This window comes from Chiloscyllium punctatum, chromosome 6 (genome assembly GCF_047496795.1).
Source record: "Chiloscyllium punctatum isolate Juve2018m chromosome 6, sChiPun1.3, whole genome shotgun sequence".
In the NCBI taxonomy this organism is placed as follows: domain Eukaryota; kingdom Metazoa; phylum Chordata; class Chondrichthyes; order Orectolobiformes; family Hemiscylliidae; genus Chiloscyllium; species Chiloscyllium punctatum.
This window is the reverse complement of record NC_092744.1, coordinates 30,822,666-30,849,967: the sequence shown is the minus strand read 5'-3', so window position 1 is coordinate 30,849,967 and position 27,302 is coordinate 30,822,666. Positions and strand designations below refer to the sequence as shown.

At 39.5% G+C, this 27,302-nt stretch overlaps 1 protein-coding gene across 2 annotated transcripts; it reads right to left on the bottom strand.

Moving 5' to 3' along the window:
* Window positions 1–3,617: 3,617 nt before the first annotated feature.
* Window positions 3,618–26,138, bottom strand: LOC140478485 (alpha-2-HS-glycoprotein-like). 2 transcript variants are annotated; one of them, XM_072571745.1, is made up of 7 exons: window positions 25,825–26,138; window positions 24,539–24,649; window positions 22,249–22,333; window positions 20,158–20,309; window positions 16,823–16,936; window positions 7,480–7,566; window positions 3,618–4,353 (listed from the first exon to the last, which is right to left on the bottom strand). In XM_072571745.1, the coding sequence occupies exons 1-7, from the start codon at window positions 26,032–26,034 to the stop codon at window positions 4,039–4,041; spliced, it is 1,074 nt and encodes a 357-aa protein (XP_072427846.1). In that variant the 5' UTR covers window positions 26,035–26,138; the 3' UTR covers window positions 3,618–4,038. The 2 variants fall into 2 exon arrangements, with proteins under 2 accessions (XP_072427846.1, XP_072427847.1); XM_072571746.1 differs by lacking the exon at window positions 7,480–7,566.
* Window positions 26,139–27,302: the final 1,164 nt, after the last annotated feature.

The following is a 27,302-nucleotide window of genomic DNA, read 5'->3' as shown; positions in this document are numbered from 1 at the left end:
TGGAAGCAAAATCACATCATTAAGTATAGGAAAAAATATAAACAAATACAAAATCAGCTGGAAGAAATATTCCAGTAACTAAATTGTAAACAACTAACATTGTGATTCTTGCACAATGTGAAAGTAACATTCACGCCCCACAAATGCCAGGCAATGACCTTCTCCAATAAGAGACAATCTAATCATTAACCCTTGATATTCAACAGTGCTACCATCATTGAATACCCCATTACCAGCATTCATTGGGTTACCATTGAAATTGCAGCTGGACTCACCACATAAACACAGTGACTACAAGACCAGATCAGAGGCTAGGAATTTTCAGATGTGTAACTTACTTCCTGACTCCCCAAAGCCTGTCGACCATCCACAAGGCACAGGGGTGTGATGGATTACTCCCCACTTACCTGGTTGAGTGCAGCTCTAACAAGACTAATGAAGCTTGACACCATTCAGGACAAAGTAGTCTGCTTGATTGGCACCACATACACAAGCATCCATTCCCTCCAACTCCAACGCTCAGTAGTGGCAGAGTGTACTAACTACAAGACACACTACAGAAATTCACCAAAGATCCTTAGACAGCATCTTCCAAACCCACAACCACTTCCGTTGACAATGACAAGGGCAGCAGATACTTGGGAACACCACCACCTGCAAGTTCCTTCAAGTTACTCACCATTCTGACCTGGAAATATATTGCTGTTCCTTCACTGTCGCTGACTCAAAATCTGGAATTCCCTTCCTAACAGCATTGTGGATCGATGTACAACAGATGGACTGCAACTGTTCAAGAAGGCAGCTCACCACCACCTTCTTAAGGGTAACGAGGGACGAACAACAAAAAGCTAGCCAGTCAGCAATGCCCACCTCCCACAAGTGGATAATACTAATAAAATGTCTTGAAGGTCTAAGAGAGGGGGAATCCTCTATTCCATTTCATACTGTTCAACGGTGTGGTGTTAAGACAAGGCATTAGTTGTTTTAGGGAGTTGGCAAATGCAGCAGTGACCTTCAAGTCAGCTTTGCACACTCGTTTGCCTTATGTCTCTGCATACTGCAGGCACACATCCAATCCACTTTATGAGATTGGGGATTCTCTTCAGAAATTTGTGTGTCTCTAATTTTAATATATCACCAGTGTTCAATTAAGGGATGTTGCACATTTTAGTCTAGACTCTATTTTTGTATGTTGAAAAGTTTTTGACTCTGACTCTCCAGCATCTACAGTACTCACTTTCTCCCACCTGTCGTATATGTACCTTGTCTTTAAGTTCACTTATAGGGACACCATATGACATGGATCCGTGAGCTGTACACACAGAAAAATCAGTGTCTACTCCATAAATTGTAATTTGTATTATGGTTATAAATAAACTAACCTTACAATTTGGTCGGTCCATAATGTGCATGGTAATTGGTAGACTATTATCATTAATATGACACAATTTTCCTTAATAAACAATGATTTGGTTTTATTCATCAAATTCCAGCCCTAAAATGGGTCTTCCTATTTATTAGTCTGATTCCTGTCACATTTATTTTTGTTTGTATGCAGGATAAACTGACCATTGCTCATTTTTTCAAACATACTAGATACAAAATTTATAAGTTAATCATAAGTGAACAATGGAGTTAAAGTGCTTTTCAAATCACAGTTGCATGATAACAGCGTCAAGGATAACATTTTCAAGAATGTTTGTTCCTTGTCAATAGATATGATTTAAAACATAGTTTACAAAGATCCCACATTAAAAAAAAAGCTGAGTGTCAAGAGTAGACACTCTGTGTTGGCAGCTCTTCACAGACATAGTTAACACAGTGACTATGTTGAGTAAGAGGTTGGATTAACTTGCTTAGCTAGACCAGCTGTCAGAGGTACTGACTGCATGAGTTCAATTCCTACACCAGCTGAGGTTACCATGAAAGATTCTTATTCTCAACATCTCTCCTTACCATGAGGCATTGTGACCCTTAGGTTAAGCCACCACCAGTCATCGCTCTCTAATGAGAGAGAAGTGTAATGGTCTGGTAAGACAACAGTGACTTTAATGGTGAGCAATAGAAATATGTCACTCATTTATGGTCATTTAGTTCTTGCTATCTGTGGGATTCTTGACTAGATGTCAGCTGTTGTATATTTTATATCACAGAGCTATGCTGACAACATGACTTCCCATGTATGCAATAGTTTTCATTCGCTTAAAATGTCCACCACATGTCTACCTCTGAATTCAACTCATTTTACAAATTTGATTAGTTATTTTTGAATGTATCCTTAGGTTTATTAATCAACAACGGGGATCAACAGGAGTAACAGATGTACGTAATCAAACATAGAACCAGTGAATGGCACCTGATATAATGGAATAATGGTAATGTAACTGGGCTCGCAATTCTTGAGCTCCAGGTTAATGTTCTGGGGAAATGGATTTAAATCTTATTATGACAATTGATTTAGAACAGATCTTCCTAAACTTCACTGCTGATTTGAAGGTTTTTCTTGAGCAAATGGGCTGCTGCAACTCTTAAATACAACAGTAGCAGCACTTTAAAAAGTTTTTTTGGCTGTAAATTCATACTAATGTTACAAATAAATGCAATATCTATTTATTTAACTATGCATGCCTGGCCTTTTAATTCTATCCATAGAGATCAATTAAAACTAGTTGCTGAGATAGTTGGAGTGTCTGTCAGAGCCTACACAACCTAATTGTTTTGCAGAAATGTCATCACTAATTGATAGTCAGGTGTGTCTAGCATCCAACTAAGGCAACAAATCTCAAATTGCAATTTCCCACAAATGGGATGACTTTTTGTCTCAATCATTATAATCTGCAAACTGCTATTCCAAATTAAGCATTACCACCAGTTCTACGTACAGTTTGCAGCATTGTTCCTGAACTTTTCTTTTTCCCAGTTATAACAATATTGACAATATGGAGAGAAAGCTATTTAGCTAAGAACGAAGCATAATCCAATTAGTTAATTTAGTCTTTTTGCTTTCCAATTGATACAAGAAAGCAGTGTGTCACAAAGATGGCAATGCTGATTAACTAATGCTGGTAAGTAGACTGTCATGTGATGAAACCTCAAGGAATACATCTAATCAAATAAAAACCAAAATAACTGCAGATGCTGTAAATCAGAAACAAAAACAGCAATTGCTGGAAAAGCACAGCAGGTCTGACAGAATCAGTGGAGAAAAATTGAAGTTAACATTTCAGGTCCAATGACCCTTCCTCAGAATATGGGAAAGTTACTTCTGATATCCCTCCGCCAAACCTGCTGACCTTTTCCAGCGATTTCTGTTTTTGTTACATCTGATCAAAGCTGACAATCATAGGTCCAAACCATAATTTAGGCCCAAACTCTCAATTGGAAATCTTCTTGTTGTCATTTACCACTTAATTCCATTACCTTACATCCAGGTTGAGATTAAGAAAGAAGAGTTTTATAATTGCTTTTTTAAATGATTGTTAACAAATAAATGAGTCATCTTTAAGTGCTATTGTGTGACAAGTAGGAGTTGTTCATAATTAAATAATTACAGTAAAAATAAAAGGTGAAGATTACAGTACATTTTATTTCAAGTAATCTTTGGGAAGAAATGCCAATATTTTCACACAAGTAACAGCTAACATTCTTTTTAAATGAGAAGTCATCTTTAAATTTTTAAGCCTAATGTTGTTATACAAATTGTAATATTAAACTCTGCCACTTATTTCAGATTAATTTTCATGTTGAAATTCATGAATATGAAGAAATTAAAGCATAAATTCAGAGCAATTCTTCACATATCTCCAATAGTAAGAATCCACCATGAACACTGTCATTTTTTAGTGTTTTCCATCAGCATGCTATCAGTTGAAGGAGATATGTTTGAGCAGATTCAATATTTGGATGGAAAATCATGATCAAGTTGTGCTTAAATTTGCAATCAGGGCTTCTGCCCCATCAAGTTCCAGACATTGAAGATTAGAGCCTTCCCTGTCCTTTCTCGCTTTCTGTTTGTCTCTTTGTCTCTTCCTTGCTTGATTAGTGTGTTCTCAGAACATACCTGGGCTGACCTGGGCAGGTGTATGGATGTGGAGGGAGATGTGGGAAAATGTGATAACGAATTGTTGGGCGTCTGAAAGGTCCACGATGCCTCCGCATTTGTCGTTCTTCTGCTGACTCTGCTGACTCTGATGATTCTGATGAAGATGAGTCTTTCTTCCTTGGCCTTTTTGTTTTTCGCCGTTTGGAGTTGGAAGTGGATCTCTTGAGCTTCGATTTAAATATCTGTTCTCCATCTGGATAAGTGTCCTCATGAGGCGCCACTTGCCCACTTAATCCTCGGACTGTGACTCCCTGCAGTAATATAAAGATATCAACTTGCTGAGTTTAGAAGTGTCAATCACTCCAGACATTCATCATAGAATCATCAGGCGACTAGTTACAAGTGTCTCCTTTCTGTTGACTCTGTCTGCGATAATTATTTTAGAGTTGCTTTCAATTCTAATAACATTTCACTCAAAATATCTGCCCACACAAGTCTTTAAAAATACTGAACTTAATTGACCAGAACAATGAGTATATGAATTAGGGTGTCATGTTGCATCTGTACAGGACATTGTTGGAATATTGCATTCAACTCTGGTCTCCATGCTATAGAAAATATGATATAAACCTTTTCTGAACCCTTCTAGGTTTAACAAAGATGTTGCCAGGTTTGGAGGGTTTGAGACATAGGGAGAGGCTGAATAGGCTAGGGCTGTTTTCTCTGGAATCTCAGAGGCTAGGGTGCGACATTGTAGAGGTTCATAAAATAATGGAAGCATGGAAAGGATGAATAGCCAAATCTTTTTCCCGGGGGGAGTCAAAAACTAGAGGGTATAGGTTTAAGGTGAGATGGGGAAAGATATAAAATGGACCTAAGGGACCTTAGCAGGTCATATATGTGTGCAAGGAGCTGCCAGAAGAGAAGGGGCGTTGGAGGTAGTACAATTACAACATTTAAAAGGCATCTGGATGGGGATATGAATAGGAATGGTTTAGAGAGATACAAGCTAAATGCTGGCAAATGGGACTAGATTAATTTAGGATAGCTGGTCAGATTTGGCAAGTTCAACTGAAGGGTCTGTTCCCATGCTGTAGAACTCTAAATGCAATCAGTCCCTCTCCCATTCCATGAACCATTTTACAATTCATTGGGGTAAGGGAGCAGAATGGAAATTGAGTTGTCCATGAACCCCTCCATCTCAGATCATCAAAATAAGCATCATGATCGGGTAGGCTGGGTCATCAAGCTGCAGAGGGAAAATGCCACGTAATGAATTCAATAATGGTTATATGTCTACAGGTCCTCTACAACATGAATGTTTATGTAATTTTTTTATTGAAGGTTCAAAGAAAAGCTTGCAAATAATTTTAAGGAAACCATTCAGACACTGCCACCAATGGAAACACGGTCATTAGTCAGCCATGGTCTCTGTTGCAGGCTTTAGTTTCCAGCCTTCCTTCTTTCCTCATAGCTGCTGTAAAACATCCCCAAACTATTCATGCCAATTCCTGAGAAATGTCAAGGGCAGCGCGCAATTGTGTCATTAACAACTCAACAGTACATTAATTAGTCGTTCCAATTTAGTGGGAAGGCTTCCACTCACAAATGCCAATTTCTCTAAGTTTTCTCATTTTGGGAACTGCCAGATGATGTTGGATTCCCAACTTAACATCATTCTGTCCAATTTTACATTTGCAGCATTGATGGGGGGAATAGCTCTCCCAAATTTCAGATGTTAGATCCAACCTAAACATCTCAAGAGGTTTGCAAAAACACACTGCAGAAGGATCCTTAATAGACAGTAGGAGAATGTTGGAGTAGTCTCTGAGATAATGCATGGTTTTGATACTAATATTACTGCTGAAGAAAATTAATTATAAACTTTAGAAAAGCTACTAGTTGTACATTGACAGACACGCAAGAAAGAGGAAAAGAAGCTATTACTTGCAAAAAAAAGATACAAAATCATTAGAAATTCAACCTATGGGTTAGGTTGTTCAAAACTGAGCCACCAACTTCAACATTTTATGTGAGAAGAGGGAGAGAAAAGAGAAAGCATCGCTTTCTGTCAGGCCTTCACTGGAAGTTTGCTTTTTTTGCAAGTGCCAAATGCTGGGCTTCTTGTCCAGATTGTAGCAACTTGAAGTTAAATCCTGTTGACTGCGGGGGATTTACATGGGCATTGGGGCTGAAATCAGGACAATAGCTTGTTGAGGGCTTCTTTGAAGAAGTCTGAATAATGCAAACCTAAAACCTGCTACATATATTGGGTGTGAGCATTTGTACTCCCTTTTTGATTTTTTTAAAAACCTTCTCCTCTGTTTTTGGTTGCACTTCAGCCCCACCCTCCTGAACTTTGGGCACATGGTGCAGAAGAAGAAGGGTAGGTCAGAGGACCTCCTCGTGGGTCTGCTCCTGGGCCTGGCCAAACTGGCCATAAACAGGTGCAGACAGCGGGCTGTGGAGGGGGTTGTTAGGGCCAATTGCCTGCCCCTCTTCCGCGGTTATGTTCGAGCCCAGGTGTCCCTGGAGAAAGAGTACACAGTGTCCACCAACCCCTTGAGCTGTTTAGGTAGAGGTGGGCACCGCAGGGTGTGGAGTGTTTTAGTTCCCTCTCCAACTCTATTTCGATTTAATCCCTGCCCTCCCCTTCATTTTTTTGATCACGCGGCATTGCCCTTTGTTGAGAAAGGCACTGCTTGTCACTGGCCACTAGGGTGTTTCCTTTCTTCCTGGTGATGGAAAACAAATAAAGATTTACACACTTATTTATTCTTCACTGTGTCCTACACCTACATACACACGACATGGGTACTGGAGTTAAATAAGCACTACCACTGTTCGCCAGAATTGTGGGGAAAAGAAAGAAAAAAACCCTGCTCTATTTCTCATTTCTTCAATTTTTACAGATGAGTCCTTTCACAGCTGTTTGTTCCTGAACTTATATATGCAAGGGACCTTAATGCACTAACTGTAGTGAAGATCAAGTTTTTCTTCCTTAAGCATTCCATCATCTAGTGTTGATTGAATGGGCACCATCACCTAAATTAATCCCTTTTGCCCTGTTCCACTAAAAAACAGACACAACTAAGTTACATTTCTACTTGATGACGCTTGATGATGCTACAGGAGAAACTTCTTGACATTTCTACTAGAACATAGAACTGATCATCAAAACCTGGTATCTACGTTACAATGATAACTAAACAGAAACAAAAACTGTACAAAACCATATTATAATCATATCTGTCACAAAAATGCAAAAAAAAGACACTATAGTCATAACATGTAAGAGAGCACAGTCAGAAGTAGACTTTATAGTGGAAAAGGAACCATGGAAATGACTGTAAAACATTCATAGAATGATTCAATTACAGACTGAGTACTGGACTTTCATGAGATCCAAATGAATAAAAGGAGTTCAGCGCAACTACCTTTGTGGCATAAATGTCACAGTTCACCTCAACCACACCATCATCAGGACTCTCCAAATCAAAAGATGCCGTACAGAAACCCAAATGCTGCAAAGGAAGGCAAATTATGATTTTTCTTGAAAGTTATTAAATCACATATCATAAATGTATTACACTTGTCTATTTATTACATTTCTTATATATCAAGGTGACCAATAAACTGTATGCGTGTTTGGAGTTTCTGATCAAAATGGTACCATTCAGAAAAATCAGCAAGTTAAAAGTGAATGTTGCCGCGGTGACAGAGAGAAAACACATTCGATGAGTCACTTTGGTTCACCTCATTCATCTGCTACAAGCACTTAAAAAGCACCAATCGCAGAGAATGAGACACTTTTAGGAAAGTGAAAAGGGAAGGTGAAGGGAGGACATTATTTGAATTGCTAAGGTATTGCTGAGAAGCTGAAGAAAATTGAAACATCTGTGCAAAACTGCTCTGTTACTTTTCTTCTAAGCAAAACATTGCACAGCTTCACAGAAAGGGTGACAAGAGAGAGAAATACCTTCAGTGTACCATTTACTCTGTAGATTGTAGATTGTAGGGTTCAACTCAAAGGAACATTCATAGAAATAATTGGGTAGAAATTCATTTTGGGTCCAGAATCAAAATTACACTGGCAACATGGACACCAATTGGAAGGCCTGTAATTGGCCTATTAAAGTGTTTTTTTAGGAGTACCTGATAACTAGCATACCTCAAAGGCTGCCTGTCCATCCTATTCCAGGAGAATACATTTAGGCCAGTTCACTCACCAGCAGTGCCCTCAGGCTCGGCTTTGAGGTAATGGTAAGGAGATGACAGCAGTTGGGGTTGAAATGGAGGGTGGTGAACTGATCAATAATCATCAATGATCCTCAGGAGCACACTAGAGCTGCATCTGTTTCATTGACATCTGCATGACATATGGCTTGTTTCACCTATCAAAACAGTATCCAGTATTTTGTGACATATACAACCTATGTTCTACAGAGAATATTGGACTAAAATGTTCAAGAAATCCAATTGCCACATGGTACTCCACAGCAGTGTATGGAGAATGGTCAGCCAAGGAACAATACCAAGGATGTTTTCAAAATTCCATCCATGCAACATAAGCAAGTCAACAAAGTCCAAGAATTATTTACAATGTTACAGCTTGCAGATCCCAGTTCGACAACATATGTGACTAATCTGACACACAACATGGACACCATCAGAACAACTGAAGCCTTTGACTCCATCCAGTGAAATGCCCCAAAAAGAATTAACAGCATCTATTAAATACCAAAACTGACACAGGTGTAAAGCAACTTAAGCATCTTGCAAGAGATGTACTCAGGAAGCCAGCACTCAGGTGCAGTCCACAAATTAGCAAATGCTTATACCAGGTGTGAGATCACATGCACTGGAATTATTCATTTTACATGTCAGTATGATTCCTCAATTTTGACACCTAAAAGAGTTTAAGTTATTGAAACACCAGCTATTATTGGTCCACTTGCATGCATGTATCTATATATTCTTATAGTCCATCGGGGACCAAGCCTATCATAGAGTCATAGAGATGTGCAGCATGTAAACAGATCTATTAAATCTCATCCATGCAGACCAGATATCCTAACCTAATCTAGTCCCATTTGCCACATATGGCCCATATTCCTCTAATCTCTTTCTATTCCTATACCCATCCAGATGCCTTTTAAATGTTGTAACTGTACCAGCCTCTATCACTTCCTCTGGCAGCTCATTCCATACACGCACCACCCTCTACATGAAAAGGTTGCCCCTTGGGTCCCTTTTAAAGTTTTCCCCTTTCACTCTAAACCTATGTCCTCTAGTTCTGGACTCACCCACCCCAGGAAAAAGATTTTGTCTATTTACCCTATCCATGCCCCTCATGATTTTATAAACCTCTATATAGTCACCCCCAGGAAGTTGCCACGCCACACCATCAGCTCTATTCACCTCCTGACTAACCTTTACTCAGACATGATGTTATTGTCAACGTCAAAGATGAAGCCATGTTACTTCCAAAAGACAAAGCTCAATCCACCATTGACAGTCGTCATCATGCACCATTCACAATCAAGTAAATCCCGAATTGGAATTGAATTCAATGAAACAAAACAATATAGGAACATAGGAGGAGGAGTACGTCATTCAGTCCCTCAAGCCTGTTTTGCCATTCAGTGAGATTAAGATTGATTTATGACCTAACTCCATATACTGGGGAATCTTGATTATCCAGCATTCATTTAACTGAATTTTGGATTATCTGACGCGATCACAAGGTCCCAATGCTTGGCTAAACTATGTTGTCTGGCATTCGATTTTCCAGCATTCGATCAACCGAATAAAATACTCCCCGCCCATGTCCTCGAGGTTCCTCTGTACCTGCCTTTGGCCCATATCCCTTTATACATTTGCTTTTACCTATCTCAGATTTAGAATTAGCAAGTGATCCAGCATCCACTAAGATTTGTGGATCATCTGGAAAGTGAAGCATCATACTGAGTGGTGCAGCTCAATTATATGTGCATTGTAAAAATATTGCACTATATGTTTAGATCCAGTTTGACTGAATAATGGATAAAGAGATTTTGAAATTTGAACAATGATCCATACAACCTTCCCTGGAGCCACAGAAATTGACAACTTTCAAGTAACTTTCAGTAGAAATCTTTTCCTTGGATTATCATTTGGATTAGCCATCAGCCAGGAAAATTCCAGCAATATCCATACCTATATCATCAAATGTCTACCAAGTTGTCCGCATAACGCAGACAAATCTCAGACAACTAAACATGAAGGTAATGACAGTGGCAGAAAAATGTGGTTTTGTTTTCAACTGTAAAATCATCAAATCACCATGAACTAAATGAATTTGTTAAATTTACTTTGTCAAATATGTTATGGATCACTGGAAATCAGGCCTCACTTTTCCTACAGTCTTCATAAAATGAAAACTTTTCTAAATTTATTCAAAATTCTCCAATTTATCTCTCTTTTGGACCCAGGCAGTCAGAAAGGCAGGACCACGCTTCTGTATTTAACAAAAAATACTATTTATCACAAATAAATAGATTGTAACTACAGATAAATAATTATGACCAGCAATATACAAATATACTAGTTAAAGCTCCAAATCCCTTAAAAATCACCCTTACAGAAACAGAAAAAGATAGGTGTTATGGACCGAGGGAAAGAGTAGGAAGACCTGTCAATAGTTCCTGGCTGTGGGTTTTACACTGAGGTGATCTTTTTGGCTACTGCTCCTCTAACTTCTTTCTCCAGGTACTTTCACTTGTTTGCACGAAGCACGGAGCAACTCATTCAGACATACAAAGTCTCTGACTTACTGATTAAGAGCCATAGCTTCCAGCAATTATTGAGGGGAAATAAATGGACTTTCTTCAGGCTTGAAATGTTTGTTACTACAGAGAAAGAAAAGGTCCCTTCCTTTGGAAAGGTCCAATGGCTTCCAACCAAAGATACACATCCACAAGCTGTTCGGCTACCTGGGAGGCAATCACATAGTTGTTGGCGGGCAGAAGGTCCTTGTCATCAACAGCCGGCCACCACTCACAGACCAATCAGCTACTGATTGCAAGCCAAATCACTGGCTTCAGTTTGTTTGTAATAACTTCCCTCACTCCTTGAACAAGTATGAATAGCACCTACAATGATTGTCAGGTCACTTGCTTTTAAAAAGAGCTATAATCCTTTCCACAAACATTGGCTTTTGAAACAGTCCTTTTCTCAGTTTAGTCCACAATCAAAAATATAGAAAGGTAGAAGGATGCGGTTTCTGCTCAGAGCATTAGACCTGATTCTACCAAAGTAGAAGATGTATAGAAAATGATTACACCACAATATAAAAAGACCCAAAAATTGCCTCAATTTTTCAACTTTTATCCCCTTACATTCCAGTATTTACAAAGTATCTTATTTTCAAGATATCCTCCACAAAAACATACCAGACAAATGGCAGGAAAATTATCACAGTTTTTCAATTTCTCAAAAATGTGTTAATGCCCAGCAATTTCACAATTTCTACAACCATTAGAAATGGCCTACTGATAGCCAAACACATGTGCATCACTCTGACCCTCCACAACTATTTGTGAACATCCAAGGATATGATGTAGAAACACAGCATGGACCAGGTTCTCAAATGATTATTTTTGATTCCCTTAGCAGAATTCCAAATCCTGATAGGAAAGAAGGAATTCCTTTCGACCCACAAATGGATTTTATTGAATATGAATGAGAGGATTGTCTCATCATCAATCTTATACAGTTTGGTTACAGCCAAGCTGAGCAAATTCAGCAAGTTATGTTTGATGATCTGCTGCAACAGCTCAAAATGATCAGCATCAGCAGAAAACCTGAAACATTTAACATGTCTCCAAGCAACTACCTTCATTCTGGCCAATCAGAGGTGAAGTAGATCTCCCTAGGAATGTGAGTTTTAAAGGCAAACAAGTGGTAATTCCAGAAGCTCTACTCCAGATGATACTAGGTCACACATGTACGTCACATGGGTACAAAAAAAGACAGGAGCTTGGTGCCTACCTCCACCTATTGGTTCAGCATGAATAAAAATATTGATCAACTCATTAAGCCATGTGAAACATGACAATTCCATCAACCTCAATAATTGAAATTTTTATTGTGTGTGTGATCTTTTCTGAGCTGTAGTGCAAGATTGTTACAGAAAGTGGTGAACACGGCCTGGATAATCACAAAGGCCAACCTCCCATCTATAGAATCCATCTACCAGGCCCACTGTCAAGGAAAGGCCACCAGCATTCTCAAAGATCCATCCCACCCTGGCAGTGCTTTTCTACAACCTCTACCATCGGGGAGAAGGTACAGAAGCCTGAACATATGCACCAGTTGGTTTTGAAACAATTTCCACCCTACTGTTGTTAGAACACTGAATGGACTCCCAAACTCTTGGTATTTATCTGTACCTGTGTTTTTGTTTTGCTGCTGTTAACCTATTATTTACTTATCTATGTTATTTAACTATGTGATCTGCTTATATTGCTTGCAAGACAAAGCTTTTCACTGCGTCTCGGTTTACATGACAATAAATTCAATTCAATTCAAAATCAAAAGAGAAAATGCTGGAAAATCTCAGCAGGTCTGGCAGCATCTGTAAGGAGAGAAAAGAGCTGATGTTTCAAGTCTAAATGACCCTTTGTCAAAGCCCTTGTCTAACACAGAGAGAAAAGGAAAGCAGTGAAGGTGGATAGGGGGAGAGAGACAAAGGGTCAGTTAGACTTGAAATGTCAGCTCTTTTCTCTCCTTACAGATGCACCAAGCCTTTAAAACTCACATTCCTAGGGAGATCTACTTCACCTCTGATCTCAGCCAAACCCGCTGAGATTTTCTAGCATTTTCTCTTTTGGTTTCAGATTCCAGCATCTGCAGTAATTTGCTTTTATCAATTCAGTTCAAGATTGTAGAGTCATAATGTTGTTTTGCAGTATGGAAAGAAACCCTTCAGCCTGTAGCATTGTATGCTATGGTGTTTCAAGTCATCATCTAAATACTAGCTAAATGTTATGACGCTATTCATCTCAATCACCTTCACATAGAATGAATTCCTCTGGGTGAAAACAATTCTTCCTTAAATCCCCTCTAAACCTCTGGTTTACAATACAAGGGAATTTGCAAAGTTGGATGGCATTTATTTTAATGTGAGGAGACTTGTAAGTAAGCGATTTTCATGGCCACTTCAAACTTACTAATTAAACATTTTACATTCATGTCTAAATCATAATGTACACTGCAAAACAACAAGGGACCCCGTACCAAATCCTGTGGTTAATCACTGGGCACACACTTGCAGTCACAAAAATAACCTTCAACCATTACATTCTGCCTCCCTCCACTAATGGCACCTTTGGGTCAAATTTGCCAATTTGCCTGCATACATGAACTTTTACATTCATAACCAATCTTTCTTTTGACACCTTGTCAGAAGTCTTACCTAAATCCATGTCGACAATATGCAGTGTACCTTCATCCACACATCTAGTTACCTTTTCAAAAACTCAATCAAACCATGGTGACTATTTTTGGTTATTCCTTGTCTTTCCAAGTAGAGATTATTTCTCATCCTCCTTCAGAACTCCCTACCACTGATGTGAGAATTACTGCCCTGAAGTTCCTTGGTTATCCCTACCAACCTTTGTGAGTACCGGTACCTGATTAACAGTCCTCCAGCCCACTGGCACCTCTCCTTTAACAAGAGAGGGTTTGCCTATTAATATCAGGGCCCCTGCAATCCCCAAGCTTGCCTCCCACAGCATCCTGTGATATATCATCCGGGCCTGGAGACTCAACCAATTTCAAGTTGCCAACATTGATAATATTGTTCCTCTCTCAACTGTAATATGTTCAAGTATATCACAGTCCACTTCCCTAATTTTCCTGCTGTCATTCTTCTTAATCATAAATATAAATGTAAATTATTGATTTAAAACCTCATCTACGGCTTGCTACACATGTTTTGCATTTTGGTCACTAATGAACTCCATTCTTTCCCTTGTTATACTGTTGCCCTAATATATTTATAAAATGTCTTTGGATTTTCCTTTATTTTAACCACTGGTGTATTTTCATGTTCCCTTTTGCTCTCCTAATTTAAGAAGCCCCTGAACTTTCTATTTTCCCCTAGGGCTGCTAATGCTCTCAGCTCTTAGCATTCACCCATGGGCTTTCCTTTCTTTCCTTAGCAATCCTGTACATTCCTCAATATCTAGGATTCTCTGGAAGTTTTGGTCCCATTCGTCACATTTACAGGAGCATATTGGTTCTGGGCTTTCAAGATATCCTTTTTGAAAGATATCCATTCCTCTAACATAGATTTTTCTTCAAGTAGCTGCTCCCGGTCCATTTTGGCCAGACATTATAACATCATATCAAAATTGGTCTTTCTCCAATTCAAAACTTTCACTTCTGGTCCATCTTTGTTCTTTTCCATGACTACTTTAAAATTTACTGAGTTATGGTCACTATCACTGTAATGCTTTACCAGTGACATTAGCTGTAATCTAACTTCGTTCCCTGAAATTAGGACCAGTATTGCCCTGTGTTTGGCAAGACTTTCTACATGTTGGGTTAAAAAAGCTCTCCTGGATACATTTTAAAATTTCCACCCTCTCTAAGTCTTTACATGTTATCTATCCCAGATAATATTAGAAAAGTAGAAATTATTATTTTATTACTTTAACACTTCTCTGAAATTTGTCCCCATATCTGCCCTTTTGTCTCGCACTACCTGTTATGGAGTCTATAGTCCATTCCCAACAACGTGGTGACCCCCTTTTTGTTTAAAAGTTCCAGGCACATGACCTCAATTGAGTAGCTTTCTAAGCTTTCATCCCTCCTTATTGACTCCTTGATCAATATTTCAATACCATCTCCTCTTTTACCCCTTCCCTATCTTGCCTAAAGATTCTATACCCACAATATTGAGCTGCCATCCTGCCCCTTCCTCGATAATGTCATTGTGATAGCAATTATGTCACATTCCTATGTGTTAATCAGTGCTCTCAACTCATCTGCCTTACTTACAAGTCTCCTCACATTAAAATAAATGCCATCCAACTTTGCAAATTCCCTTGTATTGTAAATAAGTCCATTAACAAACATGCACAACTATAACTCATCATAATCCTATAAGATTTCCTGCTGCCTGACTGACTGAACTTGCTTCAGGTCAGCATCAGGAAGACAACATAATTCTCTTCAGCTAGGATTGGAAAATCCATATCTCCAGTCCCAGTTTCACCTCTATTACCCAGTGCTCAGTCGTCCTGATTCTGAATTGGTCGAGCCTCTGGATTCTGTCTGTCCAAGCTGAGCTTGCTCTGAAAGCTAGCACTTCCAAATAAACCTGTTGGACTATAACCTGGTGTTGTGTGATTTTTAACTTTATCTTACACTAAGTCCATCCTTAATACTAACTTCCTCCCATCGCCAGTGTCTTTCCGATCTTCATCCCTGACTACTGCCTCCTGAAATATCCAGGCCATTTTCCTATGAAGATCTAGTTATTCAACGTGTCCCTCACCTATTACAACCTCCATAATCTCCATCTCCTTTACAACACATATTGTAACCCATCGCCTTATAAATGCTGTGGTTAGAAGAACAGGTCAGATATTAGGAATTCTGAAGTGAGTGACCTGCCTCCTGTCTCACCAAAATGTGTCCACCATCTACAAGGCATAAGTCAAGAGTTCATTGAATATTTTTCACCGCAGCTCAGACCACACAAAGAACAGTATTGATGTGGAGGTACCAGTGTTGGACTGGATGGACAAATTTAAAAATCACACAGCATCATGTTATAGTCCAACTTGTGTATTAGGAAGTACAAGATTTTGGAGCACTGCTCTTTTGTCAGGTAGCTAGCAGGAAGACAAGGGCACTGGATGCAGGTGACCATCACTAGCTGCAAGTTCCTCTCTGTTCGGAGAAATATTGTTGCTCTGTCACTGTTCCTGGTGCAAAATACCGGAATCCCCTTATGGTATTGTGAGTGATCCTGCACCCCCAAAGACTCCAATGGTTTAAGCATCACCTTCTCCAGGCCAAGTAGAAATGGACAATAAATGCAGCCTGATTAGTGACATCCCATCAACACATTTTAAAAATATCAATTTTGCAATTCCAGTTTTTTCTCCTCCATCTGACCTATTCCTTCTGCCACTGTAGTTTTACACTCTATTTATTATTTTCCTAAACCTGCTCATGTTACCACATTTCTCTTCAATTTCAAGAGTCACCAAAACACACCATTGTGTGCTTGTGGTCAGAGCCATTCCAAACCCTTCTATTCTTGTTCGGCTGCCCTGGTCAAAGGCGCCTTGTGATATTTTGCTCTGTAAAAAGCTCTATATAAATGTAACTGTGTTCGGAATGAGGGTGAACAGGATCGATGTAGAGAGAACGTTTCCACTTGTGAAAGAGTCCAAAACCAGAGACCATAAATACATGACAGTTACTCATAAATTCAATTGTGAATAGAGGAAAACTTTCTTTACTCAGAAAAAGATTAGAATGTGGAGCTCAGTAACACAGGAAATGATTCAGGCAGTTGGTTTAGGTGCTTCCAAGTTGAACTAGACATATGTGTGAGAGAAAATGGAATATGTTGCAGGGCAGGGATGTGGTATGTGGGAGGAGCGAGAATCCCATGGAGGAAAATCACCAGCACACTTCAAGTGGGCCAAATGGCCTCTTTCTGTGCTATCTTACTCCGTCTACTTCTATGCATGAAACAGTTGTTCAAATAATACTTACTGCATATTTGAGAGGTTTTGGAATACACGCTGTAAGTACTACAGCAAAGTCATCTTTAAAGCAGTTAGTTTCTTGGATAATGAATTCCACAAGTATCCTTTGGCTTGGTACAGACTGCAACACAAAGAAATTCAGTTTTTTTTATTGAGCGCTATATTGTCTATTTCTCCACTCATAGCGTACTGACAAGCATCTGTCAGCTGAGCTAAACATAACAAATTCAGTCACCAAGTGAAACTCACTAATAATTGCAACCCAGCAAACAGATAAGCTCTTGATCTAGATTAGACAGATTCCCTACAGTGTGGGAACAGGCCCTTCGGCCTAACAAGTCCACACTGACCCTGCAGAGAGTAACCCACCCAGTCCCATTTCCCTCTGACTAATGCGCCTATCACTATGGGCAATTTCGCATGGCTAATTCATCTGACCGGCGCATCATTGGACTGTGGGTGAAAACCAGAGCACCCAAAAGAAACCCATGCAGACACAAGGAGAATGTGCAAACTTCACAAAGACAGTCTCCCAAGGCTGGGATCAAACCTGGGACCCTCATGCTGTGAGGTAGCAGTGCTAATCACTGTGCCAGCATGCCAGCCCTAGAGTAATCCACCCGACCCATTTCCCTTTGACTGATGTACCTAACACTATGGGAAATTGAGCATGGCCAATTCACCTGACTGCATATCTTTGGACTGTGGGAGAAAACCAGAGCACCCGGAGGAAACCCATGCAGACATGGAGAGAACGTACAAACTCCAAAAAGGCAGTTGCCCAAGGCTGGAATTGAATCTGGGACACTGGTGCTGTAAGGCAGTAGTGCCAACCACTGAGCCACCATGCCATATCTAAGATCAAGCTTAATGTTGTCTTGTGAGCAGGGAGTTTATTTCAGGGAGGCATGATCACCAAAGGGAGAGGATGGGAAATTAGGCAACTCTTCCATGGTACTGAAGGTGATGATGGAAAGGGGAAAGGATGTTGTGCCCCAAGGATCAGGTTGATCTTTGTGGGGCATTAATGTGACTCGTGCACCCATGAAATATATTTTAAAACCTTCCTGTCAGGAATAGTTACCAGTAAATAGAATCATTCATAGAATCATACAGTACAGAACAGGCCCTCCCACTGACAAAAAACAACTATAAATCTACACTAGTCTCACTTTCCAGCACTTGGCCCATAGCCTTGAATGTTATGACATTTCATCTGCAAACTTTTTAAAGGTCGTTAGATTTCCAACCTCAACCACAACCCAGGCACTACATTTCAAATTCCCATCACCCTCTATCTTTTTCCTAGGATGATGACATCAGCGTGTATGAGGGGGCATAACTACAAATTGAGGGGTGATAGATTAAAGACAGATATCAGTGGCAGGTTCTTTACACAGGTAAGGGCGTGGAATGCCCTACCTGCTAATGTAGTCAACTCAGCCACATTAGGGAGATTTAAACAATCTTTAGATAAGCACATGGATGATTTTGGGATAGTGTAGGGGGACGAGCTGAGAAAGGTTCGCAGGTCGATGCAACATCGAGGGCCAAAGGGCTATATTGTTCTATGTTCTATATTCTATGTTCTAAGTCCAATCCAAACTTCTTGTCTTTCACCTTCAACTAAGGAAAACAGCTATTCTCCATCTTGTCCAAGCCCCTCATATCTTCCCTAATATTGCTTCTCGATGATCAATGCAAATTGACAATTCATGTGCAGTCCAGTAAACATTGATTAAGACTGCAATTCTATTATTGACAAATTACCCTAAATTTTATGGATGGAGCTACCTGCCTGTTTCTAGTTGGGGCCTCTGTCACTTGAAGCCAAAGTAGCACAACATCAGATCAGTAAGTCCCTTCACTGTAATTGTTGGTATAGTACCATTTCCTTCATGTCTGGCGTTGAAAATTGAAATCAGCCGACGATATGGTTTTAATGCACCTTTCAGTAAAGTTTAGCATAGTTGTGTTAAGATGCCACCTAAAAAGTATATTGTCTTCTTTTCAACTCCAGAGGCTGATGTGAAGGGAAAATCTGCCCCCCTGTCACCATCATATCAGATTCCTCCATGCTCTTTCGTAATGACACAAGGTTGTCTATCAGGTTAGCCAATGCTTCCAGCATCTTTATTGTGAATGCCCATCATGCCTGTAAGCTATCCCATTGCATATCTTTATTTCAGTTCTGTAGCTGTATTTGTCTGAAACTTCATCCCACTCCCTGCTGAGCTACACACAAACAATCCTTTAACTTAACCTGCCCACACAGATCCCTGTGATCCCAAATCTACACAAGCCTTTAAACTGTGTGTCAACTGGAACCGATGGCTGTATACTAAACAGCAGAATCATGTCAGTATCTCTTCATTGGCCGGAAGGGTGGGGTGAGGGAAGGGGATTATGTAATCAGCATCTTGTTTATCATGGAGGAGAAAGTGAGGACTGCAGATGCTGGAGACCAGAGTCAAAAAGTGTAGTGTTGGTAAAGCACAGCCGGTCAGGCAGCTTCCGAAGAGCAGGAGAGTTGATGTTTTGAGCATAAGCTCTTCATCAGGACCTTGTTGATCAGGCCAGCAAACGGAATGAGGGTGAGGTGGATGCTCAGTACCTGCTGAGTGCAGAGGTAGCCAGATTAATGAGTGACCTGTTTGGTCACTTGCTACACCCATGAGTATCAGACAAATGTGGCAAATTTTATACCATCCACCTCAATTAGGACCAGCATGGGCAGATCATGAAGCATGACCCTCATGCACAAAAAATAAGGCACATGAATTTTTAAGGTCTTGGTGCTTTTAAAAAATTGAGTAAGTACACAAGCAATAAGGGAATAAAAAGGATGCAGGAAGGCTGAGCTGAGATACAATGGGAGGAGTGTGTAATATAGACAATAACTCAGTTTGAACTAACTATCCTGTTGATGCACTGTATACCATATATACAATTCTATGGAGAGGCAGCAAGTTGTAATTCCATTTATGGTAGCGTTATGGGCTGAATAATGAAGAATGGCTTACTTTTTCCTAAATAGCAAATAGCAGTAACTCCTTAACAATTTCAAATACTACATTAAAAATTGGTAGGTGCCTTTAATCAACTGTTTAATTATTCATAGATACATCAATGGCATAAGTTGGACTTCAACCCAGGGCCTCCTTTAGAAGTTGGTACTGTTGTATGCAAATTCAGAAGTTGATTACCACAAATTAAACACAGCTTCCTTTAAAATAATGTGGAATTGCACTGCAAACTGAGTCTGGTTTGTCACTTTAAGAACTTGAAGACAAATTAAGGCTTTCCTTGCTAGGTAATTTAATTATGGAAAAAAAAACGTACCTTTGTTAAAACCTTTGTGATATTAAAAAGTGAAAAATAATTGGTATCATTGCTCTCGCTGTTATACTTCTGAATGGCAACTTGAACAGAGCGATCCACCATTCTGTTATTTAATGACATTGTGTACCAGCATCTTCGGCACGGTTTTTGAACTGAAACAACACAACAGCAGGCATGTCATGTTTAAGTGAGATGAGGAAATAAGAAAGCGTTTTTAAAAGAGGTGAGGCAGCAAGAAAGTGTTCTAATGTGTCAAAGTCCAAACTTCACAACTTAGAAATGTCTGTCCCGAAGTCTCGAATCTACTGAATTTCTCCAAGACCTGAATTTTTCAGAGTTTTCTCCAGCTTAATTATAACCCTTGGCGTGAGAGGAGGTGTGGCCAATGTCAGGGAATTCTAACATTAGGAATTTTTTCAGAACACATCTATAGCACTTCAATATCACAAATATATGTCACCTCCAAGGTGGAAGTGGTGCTCACTTGGTGGCTCAGGCCTGGGTTAGAACAAGTACCAGCAGCATGAGTCATTTATACAAGCAATAAATGTAGGCTACCCAACCCCTCAAACCTGCTCTACCAGTCAATAAAGTCATGGCTGTTCTGATTTTAACACCAACTCCACATTCCTGCATATCCCCGTTACTTTCATTCCCTTGGTAATCAGTTCCCTTGGTACCTCTGATTTAAAACATCCTAAGATTATCTATCCACTACCTTTTCAGAAATAGATTTCAAAAGATTCACAGCCCTCTGAGAGAAAAATTGTCTCTTCATCCCAGTCTTAAGTTTTGTTTTAAACTATGTCCCCAGTTTGTGGAGTCTCCTGCAAGAGGAAATGTCCTTTCAACAACCATCCAAGGAAGTCCCCTCAGGATCTTACATGTTTCAACTACATCACCTCTGACTCTTCTAAACTGAAGAGAATATAGGTCTAGCTTGTCTGGCCTTTCCTCATAAAGAAATCTGCTCATTCCAGGTATTAGTCTTGTGACCTTCAGAACAGCTTCCAATGCATCAACATCCTTCTTTAAGTAAAGTGACCAATACTGTACACAGTACTCCACATGTCATCTCACCAATACTCTGTACAGCTGAGGCATAATTTCCCTACCCTTGCATCTCATTCTCCATCACAATAAAACATAAAATTCTATTAGCTTTCCTGATTATTTGCTGTTCCTGCATTCTAACCTTCTGCAATTCATGCAGGAGGACGCTCAGATCTCTCTGTACATCAAAACTCTGCTACCACTCACTAGTTAGTTATTTTTTCTGCCAAATTGACAATTTCACCGTTTCTCACATTATACACCAGATTATGCCAGATTTTTGCCCAGTCATGTAATCTATCTATATACCTTTGTACACTCTTTACGTCGTCTTGGAGAAAGTGAGGAATGTAGATGCTGGAGATCATTCCTGATGAAGGGCTTATGCCCGAAATGTTCATTCTTCTACTCCTCAGACCTGCTGTGCTTTTCCATCACCACACTTTTTGACTGGTTACGTCCTCTTCACAACTCACGTTCCTATCTGATGAAGGAGCGTCACTCCGAAAGCTAGTGTGCTTCCAATTAAACCTGTTGGACTATAACCTGGTGTTGTGTGATTTTTAACTTTGTACACCCCAGTCCAACACCGACATCTCCGAATCACTTTCCTACCAGTCACATTTCTAAGAAGTTTCAGTGTCAGAGTTTTTGAACAATGCCTTTGCTTAGGAAGTCCAAATAAAATTGTGAATTTTAAAACTCTAACCATTTATTTTTCAAAACAACTGAAGTTTTCCTGGCACCTTTGAAGCAATTTAATGCATCGAGCTTGTTCCTACAAAATCCATTTCAATTTGGATTTTTTCAGCGAACAAAGAACCAACCCACACAACATAGTTTGGATTGCAGATCAACTCCCTAAAGTGAGAAGGCAAGGTTTTCATGGCCAGCATTTCATCTCTTTAGGATTTTATCAGAATCTGAATCTCTTTAACGAGATCATGGTCCTGGAGTCCAATGAAGAGTATCCAGTAACATTCACTTTAAACTATATATGATGACACCAATATTATTGCCATGATAAAGATGTTATACCTGGATGTTCAGAACATTGAAAATCCTTCACATTCTGTAAACCTTTTGAGATACGAATGATGATTTTACATTCACCAAATGATTTCTAATGAAAGTACAAAAAGCATAATATTGGATTAGTATCAGCACTGTTAAACAAACCATGTACCAGAAGGTCATAATTAGGCTGATGATCATAAAACTGGAATGACTGCAGTCATCTGAACTCAGTTTTGATGACTGCTTCACATATAAATCTATCATTGTTTGACCTCAGATCCCACACTGTAATAACTAATGGTAACAATACTGTTACCTTAAATTCAAATCCTAGTTCAATCATGCTAACATGAATGTTATTGCAATCACTGTAAAACTTTCACACCTATACAGTAAAATCCAGTCCAATGACCTTGGCACCAGCACTATTAATAACTTGTCCTATAGTTATCCCAGCAACATAACAACAATTAATTCAATGCATCTCTCATCAATGATGATGACCTAAAGGTAATTGAACACATCCTTGCAGAGTTATGGCAAAAAGGCTAGAGCTTAGGTTGGACTTGGATGACTCATGCAAAGAACTGGAATTTGCACAATGAGCCAACTCTCTTTTCTACTTCATGATTCTGTAACTGATCCAATAGCCCTCACATCTTTACTCAGAGAGTAGTCTTTACCCAGAGAGTAGTTCTTTACTCAGAGATTACTCTGGGCATGGAACACACTGCCTACAACAGTAGTAACCTCGGCAACAGTGAGGACTGCAAAAGCTGGAAACCAGAGTTTAGATCAGAGTGGTGCTGGAAAAGCACAGCAGGTCAGGCAGCATCCAAGGAGCAGGAAAATTGACATTTTGGGCAAAAGCCCTTCCTGATAAAAGACTTTTGCCTGAAACGTCGATTTTCCTGCTCCTCAGATGCTGCCTGACCTGCTGTGCTTTTCCAGCATCACTCTGATCTAAACAGTAGTAAACTCATCAACTTTAAGGGCATTTAAATGGTCTTTGGACAAACATATGGATGAAAATGGTATAGTCTAGGACAGATAGGCTTCAGATTGGTTCCACAGGTCGGCGCAACGTCAAGGGCCAAAAGACCTGTCTTGCGCTGTAATGTTCTATGTTCTATCTGCACTATCTCAGAAGGCACTGGGCGAGTACTTGATGAGGTAATGGGATAAAAGCAGGCTTATGGAGTGAAACTGGACAGCTATTTTCAAAGAACAAGCACAGATACAATAGACCAAATGGCATCCTTGCTCTGATTGTAAGATTGCATCATTATAATTTTGTAGCACCTCCAATTTTGGAGGCAAGCTGAAGAGGAGATAAAAGTTTGCAGTACATGAACAGCATTGTTCTGGTACCTAACGGTCCATGCCCACCCCATTACAATATCACTAACACCTGTGGCAACAGAGACATGAACCAGCCGAGTTACCCCTGAGCACTTAACATTTACAGAATGGAGCCATTATCTCTAGCATAAAATCCAGCCTTATAATTCTACAGCTAGTCCAATCACATTCATATTTACACCATGAACAAAAGTCAAACAACCATCACACCAATGCCACAACTTGACAAATAACCTGTTATGATAAACTGTGACACAACTGACACGGTAAGCCTCACAACTCGACAATACAGTTAGTCAAAAAGTCGTCACTTCTATAGTACAACAACTAGTCCAAAGATCCTCACATGTATTCCACAATAACCACTCAAACAAACTTCATATATAGCAACTAGCCAACTAGCTGTTATATCATGATAGTGTCAAGCAGCCCATATTTCTTTTATTTAAAAAGTAAAGGGCAAAACTACAAATACTTTAATTCTGAAATAAAATAATAGCCTGCAGGAAGCACACAATGCATCACTCATACCTATAACAAGGAGAAGAAGGTTATTGATATAAAGTGATAAGTATAACACTTGATCAAATCTGATTATGTTGTTTGTCGCTATTTCTACTGTGTTTATGCAAACATCATAACCAGGCAAAAGAGAGGACTGCAGATGCTGGAAACCAGAGTTCAGATCAGGGTGGTGCTGGAAAAGCAAAGCAGGTCAGGCAGCATCCGAGGAGCAGGAAAATCGACTTTTCAGGTAAAAGCCCTTCATCAGGAAGGGCTTTTTCCCAAAACGTCGATTTTCCTGCTCCTCGGATGCTGCCTGACCTGCTGTGCTTTTCCAGCACCACTCTGATCTAAACATCATAGCCAGTCTGACTAGGAGATATCTTTGAATGCTTAATATCCACTAGGAATCTTAGGAAGAAACTATAAATGATTGGTTCTTTACCATTGAGTGAAGTGGTCGAATTCCACATCTTTTCAATGGCTTGGAGCTACTGACAGGACATTGGGTTTCAAAAACATCAAACTCCAAATAATAGCTGATCTCGTATTGTTCCTGAAATCATTTAAGAAATTGAAATAAATAAATTGTGTCAAACTTTTGATGTTCAATTTCATTCTTACTATTTACTTTATTGTGGAATAAACACATTCACAACTTCAAGGGATTGACCATGATTAGTGGTACTCTTGTAACTGAGCAGAAGGTTATGGATTTAAGACACAGTCTGTAAACTTAAACACAAAATCTAGACTGTCAACTAAGCATTTTTTTTAAAGTGCTGTATGATCAGATCTGTCATCTTTTGTATGAATGTTAAATGAGTGGCTTTCCTGTTGTTTCAGGTGAACACATAAGATCCTATCATATGATTCAAAAAGAGCAGGTGAATCATCCCTAGTGACTTGGTCAATACTAGAATAGTTTACCTGGCCATTTACTCTGGTGCAGGGCATCAAAACTATACAATCAACCATAAAACAAGAGTTAGTTCTATGAACAATATTGCATAGTCCACCGTGCAGTGAAATTGTGAGGCATCTGCAATCAGAGAGCAGCCATCTTGGCTTTGTTTTGAGCATTTCCTTCAGTTTCTAAACCATGAAGTGGAGTGTGGATAGCAAGCTTAGGATTATTTCTGCTCAGCAGTTCCTCAGCCAAACATCGGATTGGTTCCAAGCAGGTAACTGGATCAAAAGGAGCTAAATAACAATACAGCCAGAGATCCCTGTGACGTAAGGATCACCACCATCTAAATAAGTGGTACTGTGCTCACTCTGATTTGCAGCTCTAGTTGGTACTGCAACAGCCAATCTGTGCCAACATCCCTTATGAAGTGGAAAGGATTCACCCTCTGCTCTTCTGTAAAGCCTAGATCAGAAAAGATTTCCAAACCCACACACTCTTGGTCTTGTGTGCTTTCCTCTTCTTATTAAAGCCTAAGCCATATTCTTCATCCAGTGAGTATCGACTGGGGTAAGTTTCAAACACAAAATCATTCTTTCCCCTTAATAACATTCAAAATGGTGTCAGCTCTGCTCTAACTCACATTCCCATTAAGATGTTGAACGATAGGAAAACAGCAAAACCTTTGTGAACAGTTCACATTTTACAGAAATCATATCTAAAGGTGCCTCTGTGCTCTCCTGACACAGATCATGGAAAATATCTGATTTGGATTTCCAAAGGAGAATTATTATTTACCTTCCTTTAGTAAATCTGCAACCCACCTGCTTTTCCTGGGCATTCTTTAATCTATTCAGTTTGTATTTGAATCCTTTTCTTCGGACATTATTGATGAAATGAACCGCGAGGTCAGCGGCTTTCACTGCTCCCACCGCGTCACAAGGAATTGCAGAAAAGGTAACAACTTGGCGATAAGCAACAACAGGCAAGTTATGGAACTGAATGCAGGTCACTAACATGACTAACCAATTCATGATGGTGAAAGACTTGAGCAGATAGTCACGAGTTCAATTCCAATAAAAAAATACAAAGGATAGAAAATTAAATAAGTAGGTTTAATATTATTTCTTACAGTAATTTTCAGCCAGGGAACATGGAAAATAATTTCGCATATCACTGAAAGCCTCCAGTAAATAGAGATAATGGTCAAGACCTCCTAAAAAAAAAATGAACCCTGGTATGTTCGATTTTGCAAGGTTCATTCGGTCCAATAAAGTCAATTTTTTATTGCAGGAGTGATTATGAAATCCATCAGGATCTGACCCAGATAAAGATCATGCTAGAAAATGCTGTTGTTGACAGTTCCTGTAGAGTCCAAAGATGATATGGCAAGACAGGTACATTAATAATACTGATTAATTGTTTTGTGCATGGGTTTAATGATTTCATATTAGTGATCTACATCCAACCTTTGGAGTGCTAATTGCAGCATATCTAAATACAATTACTGGCTAATTGCTTACATGCAATGTACTCCGCACACATCATGATTTTTGACTGGATGATGTGCTTAGAGCCATTTAATGAATTATAGGGAGGGGTCCCAATTTACAAATGACTGAATTACAAACTGTCATACTTATGAACGCAATCCCATTCAAGAGTGTGATTTTCAAAGATTCCACAAGTGAATGTTTCCTACACTTACAAAAGGCAACTTGATATAGTCTTGCATTGTTTTCTGACTTGTGTATAAATTGACTTGGAAACTGACTCAAGAGCAGAACCCCTTCACAAGATTGTCTGTAATGTATTGAATTGTGAAAATGAAATGATCCAATTGGAAATGACTGTTGAATCTTTGCTCCCAAGTTTGAATTTTCACAAGAGTTCCCAGTTTCCACAACAGAAAGCTTTGTGAAAGAGGAGAAAGGGAGGGAGATTTTGGACCTTTGGGGTTGCAAACAAACTCCATTTCTGTAGGAAGAATGAACAATTCTCTTTTGAAAAAAATGTGCTAAAGATGCAGAAGAACTGAAGAAGCCATTTAAAACTGCCGTTAGTTAGCAGACTGAGATACAGAGGTGCCATTTGGAATTCCACTGAGCAACACACTGTTCACATTGGGTTCACTGACCCTTGGATGTGCTGAAAGATCTTTACATTGCTGTGGCTAAATGCCAGCTCACGGACATCTCCCCCTACTGCCCCCTTGACCATGACCCCACCTCCCATCACCAAACCATCATCTCCCAGACCATCCATAACCTCATCACCTCAGGGGATCTCCCATCCACCTCCT

Excerpts from the sequence above, each read along its gene's own strand:
- LOC140478485 (XM_072571745.1), bottom strand. The coding sequence starts at position 26,034 with ATGAATTGGTTAGTCATGTTAGTGACCTGCATTCAGTTCCATAACTTG. Across the intron at positions 20,310-22,248 it reads TCAATGTTCTGAACATCCAG|TTCAAAAACCGTGCCGAAGA; the intron begins GTATAACATCTT and ends GTGTTGTTTCAG. Across the intron at positions 16,937-20,157 it reads TCACAAAGGTTTTAACAAAG|TCTGTACCAAGCCAAAGGAT; the intron begins GTACGTTTTTTT and ends TTTGTGTTGCAG.